Below are 24741 nucleotides of genomic sequence, written 5' to 3' on the forward strand. Positions count from 1 at the left end.
ATTACTGTAAATCAGGCGGTGTTTATTTATTTACTCCTCTGTGTTTGTGTGACAGGTTGGATGTGGATTTACCTACTCACTTGACTAAGCAAGCAGAGCTGGCAGGTGGAGAAAGAATCCAACCTCTGTTTGCATCTGTGCAGGTAACTGGGGATAGAAATTCTATTCAGCCTTAAATTAACCTGTAACACTCTTTCACAGTATCCTATATACAGCAGCTTTTAGAACAGATAAGGGGAGATTCCCTCTCCTGTGTCAGTCAATACCTCAAACATTTTTAGGGACTTACTAAAATTATATTTCCTATTCATGTTGTTCCCTAGCAACTTAAATTCCATGAGTTTTGCATTTCTTTAGTAGCAATTCAGGGTTATATTTGAATCAGCGACTTCCGATTACCAGTCCGTGACCTTGATTGCTATGCTACCACTACCTTACTATGAACTATCATACACACACTGAATTGAAATCACACCAAAATCTCATTGCATGCAGAAATCAACACATTCTTTGTTATACAACCAGCTCCCATGACAGTCCAAGTTGTCTTTCCAGTGTGGAAAGGAGACCAGTAATCAGAGTACTTTTTTATGGATGGAGTTAAACCTGTTCTGTTTATATGGGCACAGAGAAGTATTTAGCTGTAGTCTACCATAATTGCTAATATGGAATTAGGAGGCCAGTTAAATACATCAGTTTCATACAAAGTTTCTTTGCAGCTAAATGTAAACTACAACGTTTTATATGTATGTTTTTGTAACACATTTAAGTGGTTTTGTTCACATCATTCAGTCACAGAAAAATAACGTTTTTCTGTATGATGTTTACACATTTTCTGACGACTGTTAGCGCGTCCAATTGCCCGATTGCATCACGCTTCCTCTCCACTAATGTCGATCCTCACTCTAAACGAGGAGAACGAAACTAACCCACACCCCCTTCGACACATGGGCAGCAGCCGTTTGCATTTTTTCACCTGCACTAGCCGAGTGCTAATACGGATGAGCCCTGTGTACGGAGAGACACACTCTGATCAATGCACTCCTTCCGCGCCCCTGTGCAGGCGCCATCAGCAGAGGTCGTAGTTGCATCAGTGACGAGGAGACCCTATCCGGCTTACTACTACCCCACCCCTATATCGTCGCTGTCTGATGAAAAACACGTATCTCCAAAAACCCAACTTTTCAGGAAAAAGAAATTTTTTTTTTTCCCTGACAGTAACGGTGCAAACAAACCACAGATGGCGACAATTAGATACAATTCAGCACAGAAATAAAAACGTATCTTTATCAGGTTGTCCGTCGGTTTCATATGTAAAATGGACTTACGTGTACAAATATAAATCATGTTTACAATCATGCAGTTAAATAACCTGAATAAACTGTATAGATCAAACATTACGCATTTCTTAAACAGTACCGGAGGGGAAGGAAGAGGAGATATGCGGTTTTGACAGGTCTAGCAGCCAATGGAGATACTCGCTAAAGATATTTTCATTGGTCATTTTGATATTCGCTGCTATGGACAGACAGAGGTTCATACTCACAATCAACACATGTAAAAAAAAAAAAAAAAACTGCTAAAAGTGGAGATACGTGTTTTTCATCAGACAGCGACAATATGAACAACAGGCCAATCGGATGGCAGAGCTGAGATTCGATATGATGTATTCGAGATCCCAGCTCCGGTGTGCCAGCGTGTGTTTTACCGCTGCGCCACCTGAGCGGCTCCAGAAAAAGAACTTTTAACCACAGTTGTATACGAATGGCTCCTACCTTGTCGATTGTCTTGTGGAAACTTTGGGTTGGGAACCAGTGATTTAGGAACGTAGATTATTTTGGAAAGTATCTCATTAAAGTAAACAAGGCATTAAAAGCCAAACAAACAAACAAAGAATTCTGACTGACTTACAGTAGTCAATGACCAAATGTTAATTTATTGCAAGCTTAATCTAGTTTTGTAATAAATGTAAATGTGTGTCCTCAGACTGCAGTGACTGCAGATGTCGCGACTGAGGACTTGCTGGTGAAAGAGAACCAGCAGCTGTTTCAGGAGCCCTTGCTGGAGAACATGCTACTGCGCATGGAGCAAATAGAGGTCAGTATACAGTATACTCAACTTAAGTGAAACGGACTGGAGTTGACCCCCTTATAACAGAAATTGTTTGTAGTTTAGGTGTATGTATTTTTTTTTAATTCGATGCTTGGGTGGCATAGCAGTCTAACACACTAGCACATCACTCTAGAGTGTTCAAGTGTGCAAGTTTGAATCTCAGCAGAGCCACTGACCTGGCCGACCATCCACACAAACACAATTGTGAGGGAAGGTCAGATGCAGTTTCTACTGCCGCTATGATATGTAAACTTTAGGACTGGTCTGAGTGCCTGGAGCTAAACTGCCTAAACACAATACAGCTCTGTATGGGAATCCAGCACTTGCAAGTGACTTGCAGGTGATTAGAAGTGGCCACAAGGTGGCGTGTGGTGATCTGGCGTTTCTTGATCAGATCAGGGCTTGTGCAAGTGGCAGCATATTCACAATCATTGGAACTGACTACATTGGGAAAGCAAATGTGTGCAAACGTGTTTGGAATCAGATTTTTCTTTCATTCGTGTTTAGAAAGACGAGGAGGATGTGTGCCGCCGCTTTGCCATGATCTCTTATGACGACCCTCTACTCTGGGAGATTAACACTGGTGAGAAGAGAAGATGATTTACATTCATGTGTTTTAAACATCACCTGCCTAAAGAGATAAAGAGTCCTGTCAGTAATTGTTGTTTGGTTTGTTTAGAGGTCACAATGTTTTCCTCCTGAGCTCTGTTTATCTTGACAAAGTGTTCAGACTTCTTGCTGCCTCCCAGTGCTTTAAATGATGCCTGATTGATTCTCGGCTCTTACATCATTTTGGCCTGTCACCTGGAAATGTATCAAAGTCCAAACATTTTGGGGGTGGCCCCTTCCTGTTCCAACACGACTGCGCACCAGTACACAAAGCAAGGTCCCTAAAGACATGGATGAGTGAGTTCAACCCGATAGAACACCTTTGGGATGAATTAGAGCGGAGACTGTGAGCCAGGCCTTCTCGTCCAACATCAGTGTCTGACCTCACAAATGTGCTTCTGGAAGAAAGCTCCCATAAACACACTCCTAAACCTTGTGGATAGCCTTCCCAGAAGAGTTGAAGCTGTTATAGCTGCAAAGGGTGGGTCAACATCATATTAAACCCTATGGATTAAGAATGGGACGTCACTCAAGTTCATATGCGTGTGAAGGCAGACGAGCGAATACTTTTGGCAATATAGTGTGTAAGAACCTCATGATATGAAGTAATGTACAGTATATTAGAGGACTTTAAGCCAACCTTTAAGTGACATCCCTTTAAACTGACACTGGTGAACAACAGCTGCTTATTACAAAAAAATGTTTTACCCTTGATTTCCTATGTCCCCAGTTTCTTCTTTTGCTTGTTTTTTGATGGAGGAGCAAGGAGTTAAGAGAAATGAAGGGTGCAGCATTAAACAAAGGCGTCTCACCCTTGATATTTTGCTTTGTTGTGGTGTTGCTTTTGGCCAGCAGGTGGCATTAATGTTAAAATAATCGTTGCTTTGTTCACGTCCAGGAGCTCTGAGAAAAAATGACAGTAGCAGACCTGTAACTCCACAGCCTATCAGGTTAACCAGACCAGTTCAGAGACCTTCCTGTGCTGGAGACATTATCCTGCAGAGACCAGTAGAGACTGGGTAAGTAACTGGGAGAGCCCTGACACACCATGCTAACAGTATGGCTATAACAATACGCAGATCAGCCATAACATTAAATTCACCTTTTTGTTTATACACTCACTGTCCATTTTATCAGCTCCACTTACCATATAGAAGTACTTTGTAGTTCTACAATTACTGACTGTAGTCCATCTGTTTCTCTGCATGCTTTGATAGCCTGATTTCACCCTGTTCTTCAATAGTCAGGACCCCCACAGGACCACCACAGAGCAGGTATTATTTAGGTGGTGGATGATTCTCAGCACTGCAGTGACACTGACATGGTGGTGGTGTGTTAGTGTGTGTTGTGCTGGTATGAGTGAATAAGACACAGCAATGCTGATGGAGTTTTTAAATACCTCACTGTCACTGCTGGACTGAGAATAGTCCACCAACCAAAAATATTCAGTCAACAGCGCCCCTTGGGCAGTGTCCTGTGACCACTGATGAAGGTCTCAAAGATGACCAACTCAAACAGCAGCAATAGATGAGCGATCGTCTCTGACTTTACATCTACAAGGTGGACCAACTAGGTAGGAGTGTCTAACAGAGTGGACAGTGAGTGGACGCGGTATTTAAAAACTCATGCCAGCACAACACACACTAACACACCACCACCATGTCATTGTCACTGCACTGCTGAGAATGACCCACCACCCAAATTATACCTATTCTGTGGGGGTCCTGACCATTGAAAAACAGGGTGAAATCAGGCTAACAAAGCATGTAGAGAAATAGATGGACTACAGTCAGTAATTGTAGAACTACACAGTGCTTCTATATGGTAAGTGGAGCTGATAAAATGGGCACTAAGAGTAGAAACAAGGAGGTGGTTTAAAGAATACTTTGAGCTACAACTGGTATCTTTTTTAACACAATGGGCACTTATTAATCCATCATTCATGTGCTTGTGTGTCACAAAAGACTAGAAAATAATGCTTTTTTTGCTGCAAAATTTAGAATTTCTCTTGTTCCATCTGGTTACCTTCAGTAGCCATTAGTTTCAGAGCTGGAGAGCAAGTGTGAAATTAAGTGTAATCTGAGGAAACAAAACAGATGGACAAATCCACAGAGCATAGACGCAACAAAACAACTCCCTGCTTGCAAAAATAAAACTAAAGAAAACTCAAACAACAAAAAAAACTTACTAATTAAAGCCAAAAGTTACTGTTTTGCATGCATAGCTCAACATATCCCCTACCCCCTACCCCCTCTCCTTCTTTTAATCTGCACATTCATGCCCAGTTTGACAAATTATAAGATCAGTACAATAGGTGAAGTGGTGCATTGATCATTCAGATTTAAAATTGAATTCATTGTTTCAAAGACTCGACTCCAAATCAGAAAATGTAGTTTCTTACATTTACTTTTATTTGATTGTAGACAGTTTGAACCGGAGATATTTCATGTTTTATCTGCTTAACTTCATTTCATTTATTAATAAACATCCATTCCTGCATTTCAGACCTGCAACACGTTACAAAAATAGTTGGGACAGTAAAGCATTAACCACTTTGTAATGTTGCCTTTTCTTTTCACCACACTTACAAGACGTTTTGGCACCGAGGAGACCAAGTGATTTAGTGTTTCATGTTTTATTTTGTCTCATTCTTCCTGCAAACACGTCTTAAGTTGTGCAACAGTACAGGGTCGTCGTTGTCACATTTTTCCTTTCAAAATTCTCCACACATTCTCTATTGGGGACAGTTCAGGATCGTAGCCATGACTTTGTAATGTGTGCAGCATGTGGTTGTGCATTGTCTTGTTGAAAAATGCATGGACGTCCCTGGAAAAGATGACGTCTTGAAGGCAGCACATGTTGCTCTAAGATCTCAATTAGGGCTGGGCGATATGGATCAAAAATTATATCTCGATATTTTTTTTTGAATGGCGATATACGATATACAGTGTATCACAAAAGTGAGTACACCCCTCACATTTCTGCAAATATTTTATTATATCTTTTCATGGGACAACACTATAGAAATAAAACTTGGATATAACTTAGAGTAGTCAGTGTACAACTTGTATAGCAGTGTAGATTTACTGTCTTCTGAAAATAACTCAACACACAGCCATTAATGTCTAAATAGCTGGCAACATAAGTGAGTACACCCCACAGTGAACATGTCCAAATTGTGCCCAAAGTGTCAATATTTTGTGTGACCACCATTATTATCCAGCACTGCCTTAACCCTCCTGGGCATGGAATTCACCAGAGCTGCACAGGTTGCTACTGGAATCCTCTTCCACTCCTCCATGATGACATCACGGAGCTGGTGGATGTTAGACACCTTGAACTCCTCCACCTTCCACTTGAGGATGTGCCACAGGTGCTCAATTGGGTTTAGTCCATCACCTTTACCTTCAGCTTCCTCAGCAAGGCAGTTGTCATCTTGGAGGTTGTGTTTGGGGTCGTTATCCTGTTGGAAAACTGCCATGAGGCCCAGTTTTCGAAGGGAGGGGATCATGCTCCGTTTCAGAATGTCACAGTACATGTTGGAATTCATGTTTCCCTCAATGAACTGCAGCTCCCCAGTGCCAGCAACACTCATGCAGCCCAAGACCATGATGCTACCACCACCATGCTTGACTGTAGGCAAGATACAGTTGTCTTGGTACTTCTCACCAGGGCGCCGCCACACATGCTGGACACCATCTGAGCCAAACAAGTTTATCTTGGTCTCGTCAGACCACAGGGCATTCCAGTAATCCATGTTCTTGGACTGCTTGTCTTCAGCAAACTGTTTGCGGGCTTTCTTGTGCGTCAGCTTCCTTCTGGGATGACGACCATGCAGACCGAGTTGATGCAGTGTGCGGTGTATGGTCTGAGCACTGACAGGCTGACCTCCCACGTCTTCAACCTCTGCAGCAATGCTGGCAGCACTCATGTGTCTATTTTTTAAAGCCAACCTCTGGATATGACGCCGAACACGTGGACTCAACTTCTTTGGTCGACCCTGGCGAAGCCTGTTCCGAGTGGAACCTGTCCTGGAAAACCGCTGTATGACCTTGGCCACCATGCTGTAGCTCAGTTTCAGGGTGTTAGCAATCTTCTTATAGCCCAGGCCATCTTTGTGGAGAGCAACAATTCTATTTCTCACATCCTCAGAGAGTTCTTTGCCATGAGGTGCCATGTTGAATATCCAGTGGCCAGTATGAGAGAATTGTACCCAAAACACCAAATTTAACAGCCCTGCTCCCCATTTACACCTGGGACCTTGACACATGACACCAGGGAGGGACAACGACACATTTGGGCACAATTTGGACATGTTCACTGTGGGGTGTACTCACTTATGTTGCCAGCTATTTAGACATTAATGGCTGTGTGTTGAGTTATTTTCAGAAGACAGTAAATCTACACTGCTATACAAGCTGTACACTGACTACTCTAAGTTATATCCAAGTTTTATTTCTATAGTGTTGTCCCATGAAAAGATATAATGAAATATTTGCAGAAATGTGAGGGGTGTACTCACTTTTGTGATACACTGTATATCTCGATAATTTTTTATCCCATAAGGTAATAACAAAAAGACACTTCTAAGACAAAGCTACATGTTCCAATTTTTTTACAGGCACTTTTATTAATATTCATGCTGGGGAAGCTTCACACAAGAATTATTTTTCCTTAAAAAAAAAAAAAGAGCTATTCTAAGAAAAAAAAAAAAGTTGTTTTCTAAGGCATCTCCTGTCGTCTATTGTGAATTACAAATATATTGTCTGGCCCTTTAAGAATGTTAAGTGTACTATAGGGCGCAGGGAGCGAGTGTGTAGGAAAGATGTCGGAATGACGGTTTCCAGCTGAGCTTGTGTGACATTAAAGTAAAACCCCGTTAAAGTAAACCCCTCGTTAACCCCCCACCCCCCATGTTTGGACTTTATACATTATTTTATGTATATGTCGCCACAACATTAACATTTACATTAATATTTTCTTTTACTGTATAGAACTCAGTTCTGTAATACAGGCAGAACTAATCGTTCATGTTACTGTGTAACTATTACAACATTTAATGCATTTTAATCAGCGTTCTTCTTCATGCAATTTATTATTATTTAACAGCTTTATTTGTTGTTTAATTGCTGTTTGCTCCTTGTTTACTGCAGAGTTAGTTCATGCAATTTAATAATGTTTGGTTGTTTATTGGCCGACAACAAGAAATACTATAATAGAAGATAAATAAATAAATGACGTGTCGGACGTCGGGCGATCATCCAGTATAAACTAACACGACCACGTACAACATCCAGTACAGAAATCACTCCCATAATGTTTGTATTTACAGATAGAGCAAATATATGCACATCACATATACAAACACAAGAGTCAGAACAACAGGAGACGCACCGCTACGTTATTATTACTTTCTCAACACTTAATGTGAAGTAAATACGTGCATGCGCTTGTGTTGGTTTTTGAAACGAATAACGACTCGTTTTCTTGTTTTTTAACTTTGGGATTTGAAGTGAAAACGAATGAAGGTACACGGAGCTGGAACCTTTTGTCTGGACTTGTTTTCGGCATTCTCTACAGAATACATTATTCTGCTGCTCATCTGACACTTTGAATTCGGACCATCTCCAAATAATTCCAAAAAGAGTCATTATTTTTCTTTTTAGTAAGCAGCTCCTCTTCGATAGCTTCTGTCGTGTCTTTATCCGTCTCCATGCTATCGCTGCCTGCAGGAATTACTGGTGAAGCGGTGGGGAGGGGCGAGTTGTGTTCAGTGAGGGAGAGGGGCGGGGCAGTGAGGGAGAGGGGCGGGGCAGGTGAACATGTGCAGAGACAAACTGGGAGAAGAGAAAGACGAACTGTCGGATCTAACTGGAACGCAACATCTATATCGATATACGCGATATTGTCTTATCTTATATCGCGTATGAAAATATATCGATATTTTATAAAATCTCGATATATCGCCCAGCCCTAATCTCAATGTACTTTTCTGCATTAATGCTGCCATCACAGAAGTGTAAATGACCTTTGCCAAGGGCACTGACACAGCCACATACCATGACAGACCCTGGCTTTTGTACTTGTTGCTGATAACAGTCTGGATGGTCCTTTCTGTCTTCGGTTTCAGACCTTATGGCGTCCTTTTTTTAAAAAAGACCTGGAATGCTGATTCATCTGACCACAATACACATTTCCACTGTATGATGGTCCATCCTAGATGCCTCAGAGCCTAGAGAAGTCGACACCGCTTCTGGACGTGGTTAACATAAGTCTTCTTTTTTTGCATAGTAAAGTTTTAAGAGGCATTTGTGCATGTAACTCTGTATTGTAGTGCTTGACAAAGGTTTGCCAAAGTAATCCCTCACCCATGTGGTTATATCAGCTATTGTTGAGTGGCGGTTCTTGATGCAGTGCCGTCTGTGGGATCGAAGATCACGGGCGTTCAGCTTAAGCTTGCGCCCTTGGCCTTTACGCACTAAAATTCATCCCGATTCCTTGAATCATTTAATGATATTATGCACACATTTGTTGACAAACTGGAGATCCTCTGATCATCTTTGCTCATCAAAGACTCAGCCTTTCCTTGATGCTGCTTTTGTACCAAACCATGATTACAATCACCTGTTCACATTACCTGTTTGAAATCACATCGTTATGAAATATCTCAGGTTCAAACTGTCTGCAATCAAATAAAAGTCAAAGTTAAGGAAAACCCAACTTTTTCTGGGGTTGTAAATTCCTGAACTGTTTTTCCCTAATAAAAATTCCTGTTCTCTTTTTGCCCATGGCAATGCACATTTTAATATTAGAATAGTATTATGTTGCATCTCTTTCCATTGTCTGTTTAATGATTTTTTCAGCATAGAGTTCTGTAATTGAATAATTATGGTTGGTTCCTACAAGTTCTCCATTATCTTACAATGTGTTTAAAATTGATTCCAGCATACTCTCAACCTAATGTATCATAAAGCATGCATGTAAAATCTCTTCAGTAATTGGCAGTAATTTCCCCTAATTGGCTTACAGCAAGTAAGTGGATCCGTTTATGCATTGTGACTTTTGCTGTTGGATGAACACCAACAAGAAAATGTCATAAAAAATAGCAGCACTTCTTTTTTCCCCCTACAATTTGATTTCTGTATCTAGGCCTGGTGTGTAAACAATTTAGATTAACTTGTGCTTGTGCCAGAGCTGTGCCAGCTGGGAAGTCAAAAAGATAGATTTATATCAGCAAAATGTTATGGACCTGATTCAACAGTTACATTAAGTGATGTGTTCCTGCAGTCGAAGCTATCAGGCTATTAAAAAGTTTAGGGTTAAGTTTAAGCTCTAAATTTTGCACCTCGATACTGGACTAGTAATCAAAAGGTTGCCAGTTCAAGCCCCACCACCACCAAGTTGCCACTGTTGGGCCCCTGAGCAAGGCCCTTAACCCTCAATTGCTCAAAATTGTGTTCAGTCATACCTGTAAGTCGCTTTGGATAAAAGCGTCTGCTTTTTTCATGTTCTTAATTTTAGTTCTTAATGAGGTTCTAGACCTCAGGAATGTTTTAATGCTTTTCATTTTTCCTTATGTAAAACACTTTGAATTGCCACAGTATATGAACGGTGCCTTGCCTCAAGTTGTAATAGATTCTCTTGTTTATACCAGCATGTACTCAAATGGAGCATTGTCTGGCTTCATCGGGATGCCATCAAAAAGATATTCTAATGTTGGCGACATAATAAAAAGAATTAAAATTACAAAAAAAATGATAGTTTGTACAGATTGTACTAAGTTTCCTCAAGCTGCCGTGGCTGTTCGTACATTATACGGCTCTGTGTGGGAACCCAGACACGTGCCGGGAAGTGTAGTGATAGTGTATAGATCCGGCTGTCCTTGATCACATCAGGGCTTGTGCAAGTTATTCTGGAAATAACCAGAATGAATGATAAGTGGCATACACAAAACAACAATTCTGATTTATACAACTCTCAGTAGTGTCTGTATATATGTGCTTTAAATTTTCACCAATGATTTATTGCTCTCCATTCAATATAGCACATCCTGCTTGCTTTACAGAAACAGAGGCATTTGAAACAAAAGCCGTACCAGCTCCAAACCAGCTTGTACACTTTTCTTTCTTAGTTCTTACAGCCATGGGCATAATCATCTGCTGTCGAGTTCAGTCCATAGTGGTGAGTAATGGCTTTAAAAACGAGGATACTTTGAATAGAAGCCGAACAGAGCAGCTGCAGTCTGAAGTCTTAACAGCTTTCAGGGATTCAGTCTGTGATATACCGTGAAACAGATTTTTGGTCATACTGCCCAGCCCTAGCCCCACCCTTCTTGCAACACATGCGTTTTCTTTTTTGTGTGTAATTTTATCAACACTTATATTAATTTATTATAATTAATGAGTAATTAGCACCACAAAAATGCTGGTGTCAGAGCTGGCACTGGGCTGAGGGAACCTGGGTTTCATTTAAACTGACTGTTTACACCAGGGGTGTCAAACTCATTTTCACCGAGGGCCACATCAGCATTATTGTGGCCCTCAAAGGGCCGATTGTAACGTATTCTGCTGTGATTGCAGTCTGTTGTTTTTCTTGGAGGCTAAATTCTGCATTTATATTGTCAAAACACAAGAGACGCACCGGTTTCTCTTCCTGAAGCACAAACTTGTTTTCACTTTCATTAAATGTCCTCCTTCTGCTTAATTTTGTTAATTATCTTCTTGTACATTTTGGGATTATGTGTAAATATTTCTTAACATCATCTACTGGCGGGAGGTGTCACTTTGCAGGTCACAAAATCAGCATGCATTTTGAGAGATGCAGTTAATGTAGGATTTTACAGTGTATTTTAAGACAATTGTTCTGCCCTCACTAATAGTTTATCCCCCTTGCTCAGCTAGACAGACAGACAGACAGACAGCTCTCTTCAGAATACAGTCGGGTTTATTTGCTTCCCAGCTGTGTGATACACTGTGTGCACCAGAATGAAGTAAAAATACAAACAATAAAAACAATAAAGAACTTAATACAATAAAAGCTCACAGCTGTAGTCAAGTGTTACATCTGGTACAATATGAGCTTTAACCAAACGTAAAATAGCGCTAACGAGTTAGCATTTTGTGTAAAGATACTAATTGCTATAGTAACGGTAACAACCGTATTTAATTACGGTAAATTTCTAACTAAAACGCTGTGCTATACTCACTAAACATTTACAAACAACTGAGAATATAAACGCCACTACTTACAGACGATGCTTTGGTATTATGCTGCAAGATAATTATTTATATTTATTATTATTGTTTACATTACTACCCGCGTTCTTTTGCCGTAAAAGTCACATGGCTTCTCAGCGAAGGTCAAAGTTAGTTGCCATGACTACGATGTCACCGGTTGCCGTTTAAAGGCGCAGGTGTCCCATTAAATTATAAGTGCGTCTCTGTAACGACTCGAACCATCACAACAATCGTACAGTCGTTTAAGCACTCGAGTCTGGCCCGCGGGCCGTGAGTTTGACACCCCTGGTTTACACCAATGAGCTAAAACGGTATGACCAACCTTCAAAGATGCGAAATTGATAGAATAGATTTTGAGCTGTTGGAAGTTACTTGTAGTTCACATGTTGAATGCAGCATATACAGACAGGCATAAAGACCTAAGTGTCTTTGTTAACCCTGGGTTTGGTTGTTCATGTGCACCATAATTTAATAGGTGCCACCTATCAAAACATCTAGGCATACCAGGTACACTCATTCATGATAGTGGTTCTTCTCTGATAAATGTGACCTCTTTTAACATGATAATCCACCCTGTCACAATGCACAAATTGTTTGGAAATGTTTTGAACATATTGACAAGTTCAAGATGTCCTTTATGGAGTCCTGGCCCCAAAAATTCCCAGATCACAACCCAATTTAGCATCTTTGGAATGTGTTGTTTCATGAGCCTACACACCTTGCAGCATACAGGAGTCAAAGGAGGGCTGAGACTTTTACTTTTATCGTAGCCAATAGCAGCCACGTACAGTTTCTTTGCTCTGTGTGTATAAAAACTCGCTGTGCTGGCTTTACAAATTTGCATACAGTTAAAAAGCTACGTGTATGATTTATGAGCTATTTAATAAGCAAAAACACATAATTTGGTGGGGTGAATTCACCATATGTGTGGACAACCTTCATATAATTAGGTTCAGATGTTTTAGCCACAATTGCAGGTGTATAAAATCAGTTATACAAGAAAAATCATGTGCTTCCACCTCTGTGGAAGAGACCTGCACAGAGACCTGACCTTAAACCTAAATGTGTGAGATTAATTGGAACATTGATTACAAGCTAGGCCTTACAGGATTACAGGACGTCAGTCCATCACGGGGCCTTGGCCACATCCATTAATAATCGAAAGACACAACTAACCTTGTCTGCCGGTCTAGACACCCAGCCGGCCGACAGCACCGCTGGAGGATTCGAACCCTGGAATCCAGTGGTAGTGGGCTGGGCTAGCACTTTAATGCTATTAATCTCCTCATGTTAAATGCTAAATCATTTGCTATTACTATTTGTTTTAAATCCATGGTAATCCCTGTACTTGTCTACACTGAAACATCATAATTTCATTGTCATTTGCTGAAATCACAGAAGACAGATTCTCCGTTTGCTCCTTATTATGTGCCCAACAAATTTCATCTGCCGCAATTTACTGCCAGTTCAGTGAAGGATGTAAGTTATGTTCCTGGGGTCACGGCAGGACTCGGTGCAGAAGTCTGAATTAGAATGGGGCGTGAATGTCAGTGCTGTGTGAATGAATAGTGTGGTGATGGCATTTCAGGAAGAGAAGCAGATTGCCTTCTGAATTATAAAGTGAGGCAGAGTGACTGATCTTCCTTGCTGTGGCTCATACAAAGCAGTCGAGGCTCACTTGTGCAGATTGCTGCGTTGTGTTTCTCTACCTTTGTGCTGAGTTTCTTACATTTACTTTGACTTTTAATTGATTGCAGACAGATTGAACCTTAGATATTTTATGTTTTGTCTGCTCAACTTCATTTATTAATAAACATCCATTCCTTCATTTCAGGCCTGCAACACATTCCAAAAAAGTTGGGATAGTAAAGCATTTACCACTTTGTAATGTTGGCATTCCTTTTTACCTCACTTAAAAGACGTTTTGGCACAGAGGATACCAAGTGATTTAGTGTTTCAGGTTTTATTTTGTCCCATTCTTCCTGCAAACTTCTTAACATGTGCAACAGTACGGGGTCGTCATTGTCACACATTCTGTATTGGGGACAGAACCCACGGCGTCTATTTTGTTCCATAAAAGACCTGGAATGCTGATTCATCTGACCACATTACACGTTTCCACTGTGTGATGGTCCATCCTAGATGCCTCCAAGCCCAGAGAAGTCGACGCCGCTTCTGGACATGGTTAACATAAGGCTTCTTTTTTGCACAGTAAAGTTTGAAGTGGCATTTGTGCATGTAACTCTGTATTGTAGTGCTTGACGTAACCCATGTAGTTACAGTATATCAGCTATTGTTGAGTGGCGGTTCTTGATGCAGTGCCGTCTGAGTTATCGAAGATCACAGGAGTTCAGCTTAAGCTTGCGCCCTTGGACTTTACGTACTGAAATTCCTCCCGATTCCTAGAATGGTTTAATGATATTATGCACTGTAGAGGGAGAAATATGCAAATCCCTTCCAATCTTTCTTTGAGGTACATTGTTTTTAAACATTTCAATCATTTTCTCACACATTTGTTGACAAACTGGAGATCCTCTGATCATCTTTGCTCATCACAGACTCATCCTTTCCTGGATGCTGCCTTTGTACCAAACCATGATTACAATCACCTGTTTGGAATCACATCATTATTTAGTTTTTTCACCTCATTACTTGCCCTAAATTGCCCAGTCCCAACTTTTTTTTGGAATGTTTTGCAGGCCTGGAATGCGGGAATGGAGGTATATTAACAAATGAAAAGTTGAGCAGACAAAACGTGAAATTTATTGGTTTCAAACTGTCTGCAATCAAAGGTTGGGGTTGTATGTGTGCAGGAATATACACACACTATGTACAATATTACATTTTTATTCGTTTCAGAAGGTTTAATTGGCCTGCCAATAGGGTCAAGGTGACTGCTTTATATATGACTGCTGAGAGCTTTTCTATGACTGATTTGTGCCTCATAGGAGCTTTTACTAAGCAGAGCTTTAACCTGCATCTACTGTTGTTCTGTCTGACCAGCATGACTGGCAGTTAGTAAAGGCTCCCTCAAAGCTTTCGGCTCGATGCTATTTTTAGATCATCTGTATTAAACTGGTTTTATGCAGTGCTTTCCTGACCCTCAGGATTGCTTGTACATGCAGTGTTTATTAATTTAGAACTCACTGATAGATCCTCATATCACTGAATATTGTCTTTTGGTAACCCAGGCTGCTGCTGTTTTTAAATACAATGTGCATTCTAATATTTAAGCTGAAAAGCAACCCTATTCAGTGCTTCTCTGATATTTACTCATTTTCATCCTGAACATAATGTTATATTTACATTTATATCGATCAGTCGATTAACCACCCTCCTGAAATGCCACCAAAACAGCTCTGACATGCTAAGGCATAGACTTCACAAGGGGGTATTTTGTACCAGAACATACACCCATCAGCCATAACATTAAAACCACCTTCTTGTTTCTACACCCTCTGTCAATTTTATCAGCTCCACTTACCATATAGAAGCACTTTATAGTACTACAATTACTGACTGTAGTCTATCTGTTTCTCTGCATGCTTTGTTAGCCCCCTTTCATGCTGTTTCTTAATGGTCTGAACTCTCCCAGCACCACTAGAGAGCAGGTATTATTTGGGTAATGGATCATTCTCAGCTCTGTTAGACACTCCTACCTAGTTGGTCCACCATTTAAATGTAAAGTCAGAGACGATCGCTCATCTATTGCTGCTGTTTGAGTTGGTCATCTTCTAGACCTTCATCAGTGGTCACAGGACGCTGCCCACGGGGCGCTGTTGGCTGGATATATTTGGTGGACTATTCTCAGTCCAGCAGGGACAGCGCTTTAAAAACTCCATCAGCATTGCTGTGTCTTATCCACTCATACCAACACAACACACACTAACACACCACCACCATGTCAGTGTCACTGCAGTGCTGAGAATCATCCACTACCCAAATAATACCTTCTCTGTGGTGGTCCTGTGAGGGTCCTGACCATTGAAGAACAGCATGAAAACAGGTTAAAAAAAAAGCATGCAGAGTAACAGATAGACTACAGTCAGTAATTGTAGAACTACAAAGTGCTTCTACATGGTAAGTGGAGCTGATAAAATGGACAGTGAGTGTAGAAACAAGGAGGTGGTTTTAATGTTATGGCTGATCAGTGTAACTTGTTGCAGGAAGTCCTTCAACTTCTGTACATTGTGAGGTTGATCGTCCTACAGTACATTCTTAGTACACTGGGTAAATTATGCAAGTGTGCATAATTTTATTTACCTTGCAAATGATCAAGGAGCTGACTTTGGAGCCTTCCACATGATCTTCTACCCATGGGTTGTTTTGTCCTACGTAATATTTAGTTGTGAGACATCATCAAAATCTGCTGCCACTATCAACAAACTGAGCTTTGGTTTACTGCAGAATGCTTTTTGAGAAGTGCCTTAGGTTTAGTGTTTTAACTGTCCATGAAATATGATGCTGGGTAGTAAAGCCAAGTAGTAAAAGACTGAAAGTGCCCCTTTTGAAGGATGAGCACCTTTTGCAAATATAATAAGTAAACATGGCTTATTGTACCAATGCTGCAACAACCTTTAAATAGCTTATCATTTTTTATAAACAGCAGTATTATCAAATGCTGTTCAACTGCACTGTGTTGCTGCCTTAAGGCACAAAATGTTTCCGGTCAGGTTCAATTTATTTGTATAGTGCTTTTTGCAACGTACCAATTTACAGATTCCAGGTACCAAAAACCCCTGAAGAGCAAGCTGCAGGCAATAGTGGCAAGAAAAAAACTTCCTTAAGCCGCTCAGGTGGCGCAGCGGTAAAACACACGCTGAACACCAGAGCTGGGATTTCGAATACATCGTATTAAATCTCAGCTCTGCCTGCCGACTGGGCTGAGCAGCCACATGAACAACGATTGACCTGTTGTTCAGATAAGGGTGGGATATTAAAAGCCGGATAGGGACTCATAACTAATGCAATTACGACCTCTGTTGGCTGATTGATGGCGTCTCTGAAAGACACGGGAAAAGAGTGCTGTCAGGGTGTGTCTCTCTGTACACAGTGCTGATCTGCATTGCACTCGTCAAAGTGTAGGTGTCAACATGGATACGGCTGCTGCCCGCGTGTCGGAGGGGGCATGGGTTAGCTTTGTTCTCCTCAATCAGAGCAGGGATCAGCATTGCTGCAGTGATGAGGAACCCTGCTTCAACAATTATCATATCTCCAGCCTCTTATATCCTGCCAGTGTTGGTTTCCCACACAGTTCCATTTGGTGTACAAAGAGCCACGCTACGCTCCATGTTACTCCCCCTTTCCACTTGAGCAAGCGCTCGGATCAGTCCCGGAGATCACATATCGCAAGACAACAGGCTGCAGTGATAATTACACTCAGCCGATCGGTGTAGGTGCTCAGCCTGTCGATAGCAAAGCTGAGACTCACATTTAAGGGCTAGCACGTTAGACCACTGTGCCACCAGATCGCCCTAAGGATGACTTTTCTTAGCTGCTGCCTTTCAGACTGACCAGAAGCCTGATGTTGACGACTGTATGAACAGTAGCCTAAAGCAATCTTAAGACTTCAATATTAAGATGAACTGCACTAAACAGAATTAGATTTTTCCACATAAAGTTCAGTTTAAAAAAGTCACACAGGTGGCCGCTCAAGTGGCGCAGCGGTAAAACACACAATAGCACATCGGAGCTGGGATCTCGAATATGTCGTATCGAATCTCACGGCCACATGAACAACGATTGGCTTGTTGTTCATAGGGGTGGGGTAGTAGTAAGCCAGATAGGGTCTCCTCGTCACTGATGCAACTACGACCTCTGCTGGCTGATTGATGCGCCTGCACAGGGGCGGGGAAGGAGTTGCCTTGATCAGGGTGTGTCGCTCTGTGCACAGGGCTGATCCGCATTAGCACTCATCAAGTGCAGATGAAAAAATGCATACGGCTGCTGCCCACGTGTCGGAGGGGTGTGGGTTAGCTTTGTTCTCCTCAATCAGATCGGCATTAGTGGGGAGGAAGCGTGATGCAATCGGGCAATTGGACGCGCTAAAAGTCGGGAGAGAAAGGGGAGAAAATGGGTAGCTACATAATCTTTCTTCTTATGAATTATACAAATATTCTAAATGTCACTGCATGGTTCCACCACAGCTACTCTGGCATTTTCACCACACAGTCATAAGGATTCATTATTCAGCCATTTATAAGCATTAACAAATAAATTGAAGAAAATGTCTAAACTGGAAATAGCGCCCACATTAAATGTAAGTCCTACAGTAACACTACATTAAAAAACCCTAATTTTACCATGTTTATATTTACAGTGTGGTGTCAGAAAGCGCCATGCAGGATGAGGATCCACCAGCCCTTGTTCCCAGCAGTGCCTCAGGCCAGGTACAGCAACATGGAGCGCTTCGGCTGAGCGTACCCTCTAGAATGCAGGACAACATCTATAAGTACAGAGAAGACCATGATTCCTACCTGCGCCTGGTTTCCCATGAGGCAGTGGGCAGTTTTAACCCTTGGGCCATTGCTGAAGGGTAAGATTTTGCCTCTTAGTAAAGCTAGCTGTAAAACTCTTTGTGAGGTCTGTAGCCTTCGATTGATGAAAAATATATCCATTATTTGACCTCGGTGTAATAAATTGAATAATGAATTATTCTTTTCACCTGCTCCTGTTAGGGGTCGCAGTACTGGATCATTCGTTCACATTATTGATTTAGCACAGTTTTTATGCCGGATGCTCTTTATGATGTGACCCTCCTATTTATTCAGGCGGCACTAAGCGTGCACTGATATGTGTCCCCCAGTGACTTAAGTTCACACTACGATGCCATGCGTCTTCTGTATTTGTGAGCCCAGCCTGAGATTGGAATCTTTAGAACTCAGACACCACAGTTAGCAGCAGCATGGCTCTTACCATAACGCCACATGAGCTCTCTGACTGCAGTGTAATAAGCTGATGTTAGGAAAGCTGCTAGAGTTCCAGTCCTATCACATATTACCCGGAGCTACTGCTGTTAACTCCACAGTGCTACAAGCAGTGGGTGCTTAGATTTTTTACAGCATATATAGCATTGTGTTGCATACACATTTTTATTTACATGTTCAGTGTGCATAAAGATTTAAAGCATTGTCCCGATTGGAAATCTGCCACCCTCGATCTGGATCACCACACAGTCAGCAGGTAAAACCATTACGGGGTTACGGGGTCGGCATTTCCGGCTTATTCCCGTTAGGGGTCGCCGCCAGGATCTGGCACAGTCTTACGCCAGATGCCCTTCCTGACACAACCCTCCCTATTTATCCGGGCTTGGGACCGGCACTACAATGCACTGGTCTGTGCATCCCAGCGGCTAGGTAACTATGGGACAATTCAGTGTCTCCAATTAGCCTAGCGGCATGTCTTTGGACTGTGGGAGGAAACCGGAGCACCCGGAGGAAACCCACGCAGACACGGGGAGAACATGCAAACTCTGCACAGAAAGGACCCGGACCGCCCCACCCGGGGATCGAACCCAGGACCTTCTCGCTGTGAGGCGACAGTGCTACCCACTTAGCCACCGTGCCGCCCCCTAATAATAATAATAATAATAAAAATACATTTTATTTGTAGGCGCCTTTCATGACACTCAAGGTCACCTTACATTATACAATCAGCAGTAAACACGTAATAAACAATCAACATTTAAATAAAAAATAATAAAGTATCAATCAACATATGCACAGTCACAATCACAGTCACTAACACCAAATTAAATACAGTTAACACGAAAAGGATCATTTAAAAAGAAAGGTTTTATGAGCAGTTTTGAATTCTGCAATAGAATTTAAAGCCGTGATATGAGGGGGAAGTTCCAAAGTTTGGGTGCAGCGTAAGAAAAGGCCCTGGCACCCACTGTACTAAGCTTAATGGGTGGAATGTACAAAAGACCTGATGTTGAGGAACGCAAAGACTGATTACAGTATAGATCTGAAGGAGATCTGTAAGATAGACAGGAGAGAGGTTATGAAGGGCTTTAAATGTCAGTAACTAAGCTCCAATGTCACTCTAAGCTCCACAAATTTGGATTTTTATCAGGTCTTGATCTCTGTTTTTACAGAATAGAGTTTTGCCTCTTTATAACTACATTCAGACTCTTTGCATTGGCACTTCAAATTGTGTTTGGATCCATGAAATCCATAGTTTGGATAGGCACATGCCACAATTTACACAAATTTTCAGGATGAAAAACAAATCCATGATGTCCAAGGAACAGTCTTTGGATCTCTGCAAATAAGTTGTGTCAAAGCATAGATCAGGAGAAAGATATAAAAAAAAGTCCTGAGTGTTCATAGGACCACCGATGCCTTGATAACTCTTATTATTATATTATTATTATGCATTTTCTGCCCATATTCCTCCCATTTAGCACACTCAATTTTGTCTTCCGCTGCTGAGGGATACCCGATTGCATCCGAGGAGAGCCCATCAATGCACACGCCTCTTCCGACTTGTGCACAGCCTTCCTCTTCTCGCCTCTGCATTCTGCACAGGCGTCTCTTCCGCCAATCAGGGTCCTTACCCACCCATACATAGTCTGGTCCCCGCCCGCAAATACGGTATCTGCTGCAGGCACTGCTAATTATGCTTGCCAGATGGCGCCCAGCCGGCCGAGTTTCGAACCGAGGAGTTCAGAATGCGGAATATCGTGCTGCGCCACCTGGGCGCCACAGATGCCTTAATAATTCTAAATGAAAGAAGCATGGCACAGATTTTTCTGGAGTTGGCTTTCTGACCAAATTAGGCATTTAGGCAAGACGGGCCTTGGTCAGGGCTTCCACAAGGTACTTTTAAAGGCTCTAAATCATTCTGTAAATAAGATTTCAGCCTTTTATTTTGTATTAAGCGAGGCTGGTGGTATATTGCTGCTTACCGCACTGTTTTAAAAAAAATATTTTGTTATTTCAATTGCCCGATTGCGTCATACTTCCTCTCCACCAATGCCGATCCCTGCTCTGATTGAGGAGAACGAAGCCAACCCACGCCCCCTCCGACACGTGGGCAGCATGCCGTATGCATCTTATCACCTACACTTTGACGAGTGCAGCTCAGCACTGTGTACGGAGAGACACATCCTGATCAGCACACTCTTTTCTTATCTCTGTGCAGGCGCCATCAATCAGCCAGCAGAGGTCGTAATTGCACCAGTCATGAGAGAGAGAGACCCCATCCGGCTTAGTCCCGCCCAAATCTGAACAACAGGCCAATCGTCGTTCATGTGGCCGCTCAGCCTTAGCCGGTAGGCAGAGCTGAGATTCGATACGATGTATTCGAGATCCCAACTCTGGTTCCAGCGTGTGTTTTTACCACATAATGTGTGGCAAAACCACTTTCTGCTGGCTGTGCTAATGAGCGGTGGGCTTGAAACGTTTGACAGTTTATTCACATATGGTTTTAGTAGCGGAAAGAACATTTCTCACTTTGTCATTGTGTGTTTAAGCGTAGATTGATGGGTAAATTTTTTTTCTATTCAAAACCAAGTCCGCAAGAGTGAAGTGTGTATAGACCAACGTTCTTTCTGAATTCTATGTGTAATGCTAAAGAGTGGTAAATGCAAATACTGTCATGTGATAAACGTTTCATAGATAAAGTGGCTTGACGTATACAATAGAAATAAGCTCATGTTGATCTGTTATTTCTCAGTCTGGCGGAGGAGCTACTAAATGAAGCCCTGGCTGACGTGGCGACAGAGTTCCAGGATGTTTGCGGAGAGTATGCAGAAGCCATCTTCACCTCAGAATTTCTCCAGCCAATCAAGCCCCGTTCGCCTTCTGTGTCTTAGCAATACGACCAATACAGTTGTTTTTTATGGTGCTATTGAAAACATTCTTTAGGCAGTTGCATTAGGAACTCTTCCAATTTCGTGTCGCTAATGGTTTTGCTTCCTGTGTTGCCAGCTCCCCTTGAAAATAAATTACCTCTAAATGCTTTCATAATTACAGTTATTTTACTATCTCCTTTACTGACTATTTAAAATGGCAACATACTGCTGGTGTGATAGTCGATGTGAATGCAGGGTGAGAAAATGATCATTTTCAGATGAGTAGTCGCTGTTAGTTGAGCAGCTTATCACACCTGACTTTATCCTCTGAGAGAGAATAAAAACGTCACAGGAGTTGGAGCTTAAATAGTGTGATCTGAAGGTCTATATACACCGATCAGCCATAACATTAAAACCACCTCCTTGTTTCTACACTCACTGTCCATTTTATCAGCTCCGCTTACCATATATGAGCACTTTGTAGTTCTACAATTACTAACCAGTAGTAGTCCATCTCTTTCTCTGCATGCTTTGTTAGCCCTCTTTCATGCTGTTCTTCAATGGTCAGGACCCTCACAGAGCAAGTATTATTTGGGTGGTGGATTATTCTCAGTTCTGCAGTGACACTGACATGGTGGTGGTGTGTTAGTGTGTGTTGTGCTGATATGAGTTTTTAAATACTGTGTCCACTCACTGTCCACTTTATTAGACACTCCTACCTAGTTGGTCCACCTTGCAGATTTAAAGTTAGAGACGATCACTCATCTATAGCTGCTGTTTGAGTTGGTCATCTTCTAGACCTTCAGTAGTCACAGGACGCTGCCCACGGGGCGCTGTTGGCTGGATATTTTTGGTTGGTGGACTATTCTCAGTCCAGCAGGGACAGTGAGGTGTTTAAAAACTCCATCAGCATTGCTGTGTCTGATCCACTCATACCAGCACAACACACACTAACACACCACCACCATGTCTGTCACTGCAGTGCTGAGAATGATCCACCACCCAAATAATACCTACTCTAGTGGACAGGGTGAAAGCAGGCTAACAAAGCATGCAGAGAAACAGATGGACTACAGTCAGTAATTGTAGAACTACAAAGTGCTTCTATATGGTAAGTGGAGCTGATAACATGGACAGTGTGTGTAGAAACCAGGAGGTGGTTTTAATGTTATGGCTGATTAGTGTATATAATCCACCCCTTCATATTGTGAACATCATTGCTACATTTTTATGCAATAGTTAATATTGTTTAATGACACTGAGCAACACCTCGGCCAATCCATTACTAAATGTTGGGTTTCCCTGTTTTTAATCCACTGGATTTTAGCCTAAAGAACCACTGCTCAGGTGTGCTGTTAATCAAACTCCATGCACATTTTTGCCTCAGGTTACATTTTGCACTCGTAATCAAATATGTTCTCCAGAGTTGCTCATTAAAATGAATGTAATTAGTTAAAGCTCATTGTAATGAATGCAAATATGCATCTGTGCATGTGTAGAAACACATGCAGGAAAAAATTCTGAATCCCAAACTAAATAATACATACTGAATTAGGTAAGAAAAATGTGTAACCACAACAGTAATGGTCCACGTATTTAATGTCATTAATGGGGTGATGTGGTTTGGATCAAAATCAGGTTTACTGCACATATCTGGCTATATTTTATACATTGTAACATGTTTATTGTTACAGGCTGATTTGCATACACTGATATAGGGTGGTGACGGCAGGGGGTCTGGGTTGCATTACACTTGGCTTTTTAGTGTAGTGTGATGGCAGTGCTGTGATTTGTAATAGTGCTTATTTAATTTATACAATAAGGCTTGAAAGGTGGAGTTTGGATGTTGGCTATAAAAGACAATGCTTAACGTTATTACAATGTCTGATACATGAATGTGTGCATTTAGAAATAATGCTGTCTGTACTGGTTTTTGTACAATCATTCTTAATGACAAACTTATTAAGGTTTAGTACATTTTATTCTTGAAATAAACTTTTTTTTATACATTTGAAGGTTTAGAATTGATTTATTATGATAAATGATATTTCAAATTGTTGAATTTACCTGCCAAATTGAGTGAGCATTTAAAAAAGAAAGATATTTATTTATTTATTTAGTTCCAGATTAGAAGTATATTCTAAAGTACAAGTACAATTTACAGTACAACCCCAAATCAGAAAAAGTTGGACAGTATGGAAAATCCAAATAAAATAAAAATGTTGTGTTCCTTACATTTACTTTGACTTTTGTTTAATTGCAGACAGATTGAACATAACATATTTGGGGATGGGGGCAAATTAGGGCTAGTAATGAGGTGAAAAAACTGCGATTTTAAACAGGTGACAGGAGTCTTTGATGAGCAAAGATGATCAGAGGATCTCCAGTTTGTCAACAAATGTGTGAGAAAATGATTGAATGTTTAAAAACAATGTACCTCAAAGAAAGATTGGAAGGGATTTGCATATTTCTCCCTCTACAGTGCATAAAGAACGGCACTGCATCAAGAACTGTCACTCAACAATAGCTGATATAACCACATGGGTGAGGGATTACTTTGGCAAACCTTTGTCAACCACTACAATACAGCGTTACATGCACAAATGCCACTTATAACTTTACTGTGCAAAAAAGAAGCCTTATGTTAACTGTGTCCAGAAGTGGCGTCAACTTCTCTGGGCTCTGAAGCATCTAGGATGGACCATCACACAGTGGAAACGTATATTGTGGTCAGATGAATCAGCATTCCAGGTCTTTTTTGGGAAAAGACGAAAAGGACCATCCAGACTGTTATCAGCAAGTCCAAAAGCCAGGGTCTGTCATGGTATGGAGCTATGTCAGTGTCCTTGGCAAAGGTCATTAACACTTCTGTGATGCAGCATTAATTCAGAAAAGTACATTGAGATCTTAGAGCAACATGAGCTGCCTTCAAGACGTCATCTTTTCCAGGGACGTCCATGCATTTTTCAACAAGACGATGCAAAA

The 24741-nt window shown here is 41.4% G+C and overlaps 1 protein-coding gene across 2 annotated transcripts in view; it reads left to right on the forward strand.

Moving 5' to 3' along the window:
- kiaa0753 (KIAA0753 ortholog) overlaps positions 1–22111 on the forward strand; it is a 44953-nt gene extending 22842 nt beyond the window's left edge. For both annotated transcript variants that reach the window (XM_063016682.1, XM_063016683.1), the window contains exons 12-17: positions 56–143; positions 1987–2097; positions 2620–2695; positions 3620–3740; positions 18277–18492; positions 21639–22111. In XM_063016682.1, coding sequence (XP_062872752.1) covers positions 56–143; positions 1987–2097; positions 2620–2695; positions 3620–3740; positions 18277–18492; positions 21639–21777 — 751 coding nt within the window. In that variant the 3' untranslated portion in view covers positions 21778–22111. The remainder of the gene's footprint in view (positions 1–55; positions 144–1986; positions 2098–2619; positions 2696–3619; positions 3741–18276; positions 18493–21638) is intronic.
- Positions 22112–24741: the final 2630 nt, after the last annotated feature.

The sequence above is a fragment of the Trichomycterus rosablanca genome, chromosome 20, assembly GCF_030014385.1.
Source record: "Trichomycterus rosablanca isolate fTriRos1 chromosome 20, fTriRos1.hap1, whole genome shotgun sequence".
Lineage (NCBI taxonomy): Eukaryota > Metazoa > Chordata > Actinopteri > Siluriformes > Trichomycteridae > Trichomycterus > Trichomycterus rosablanca.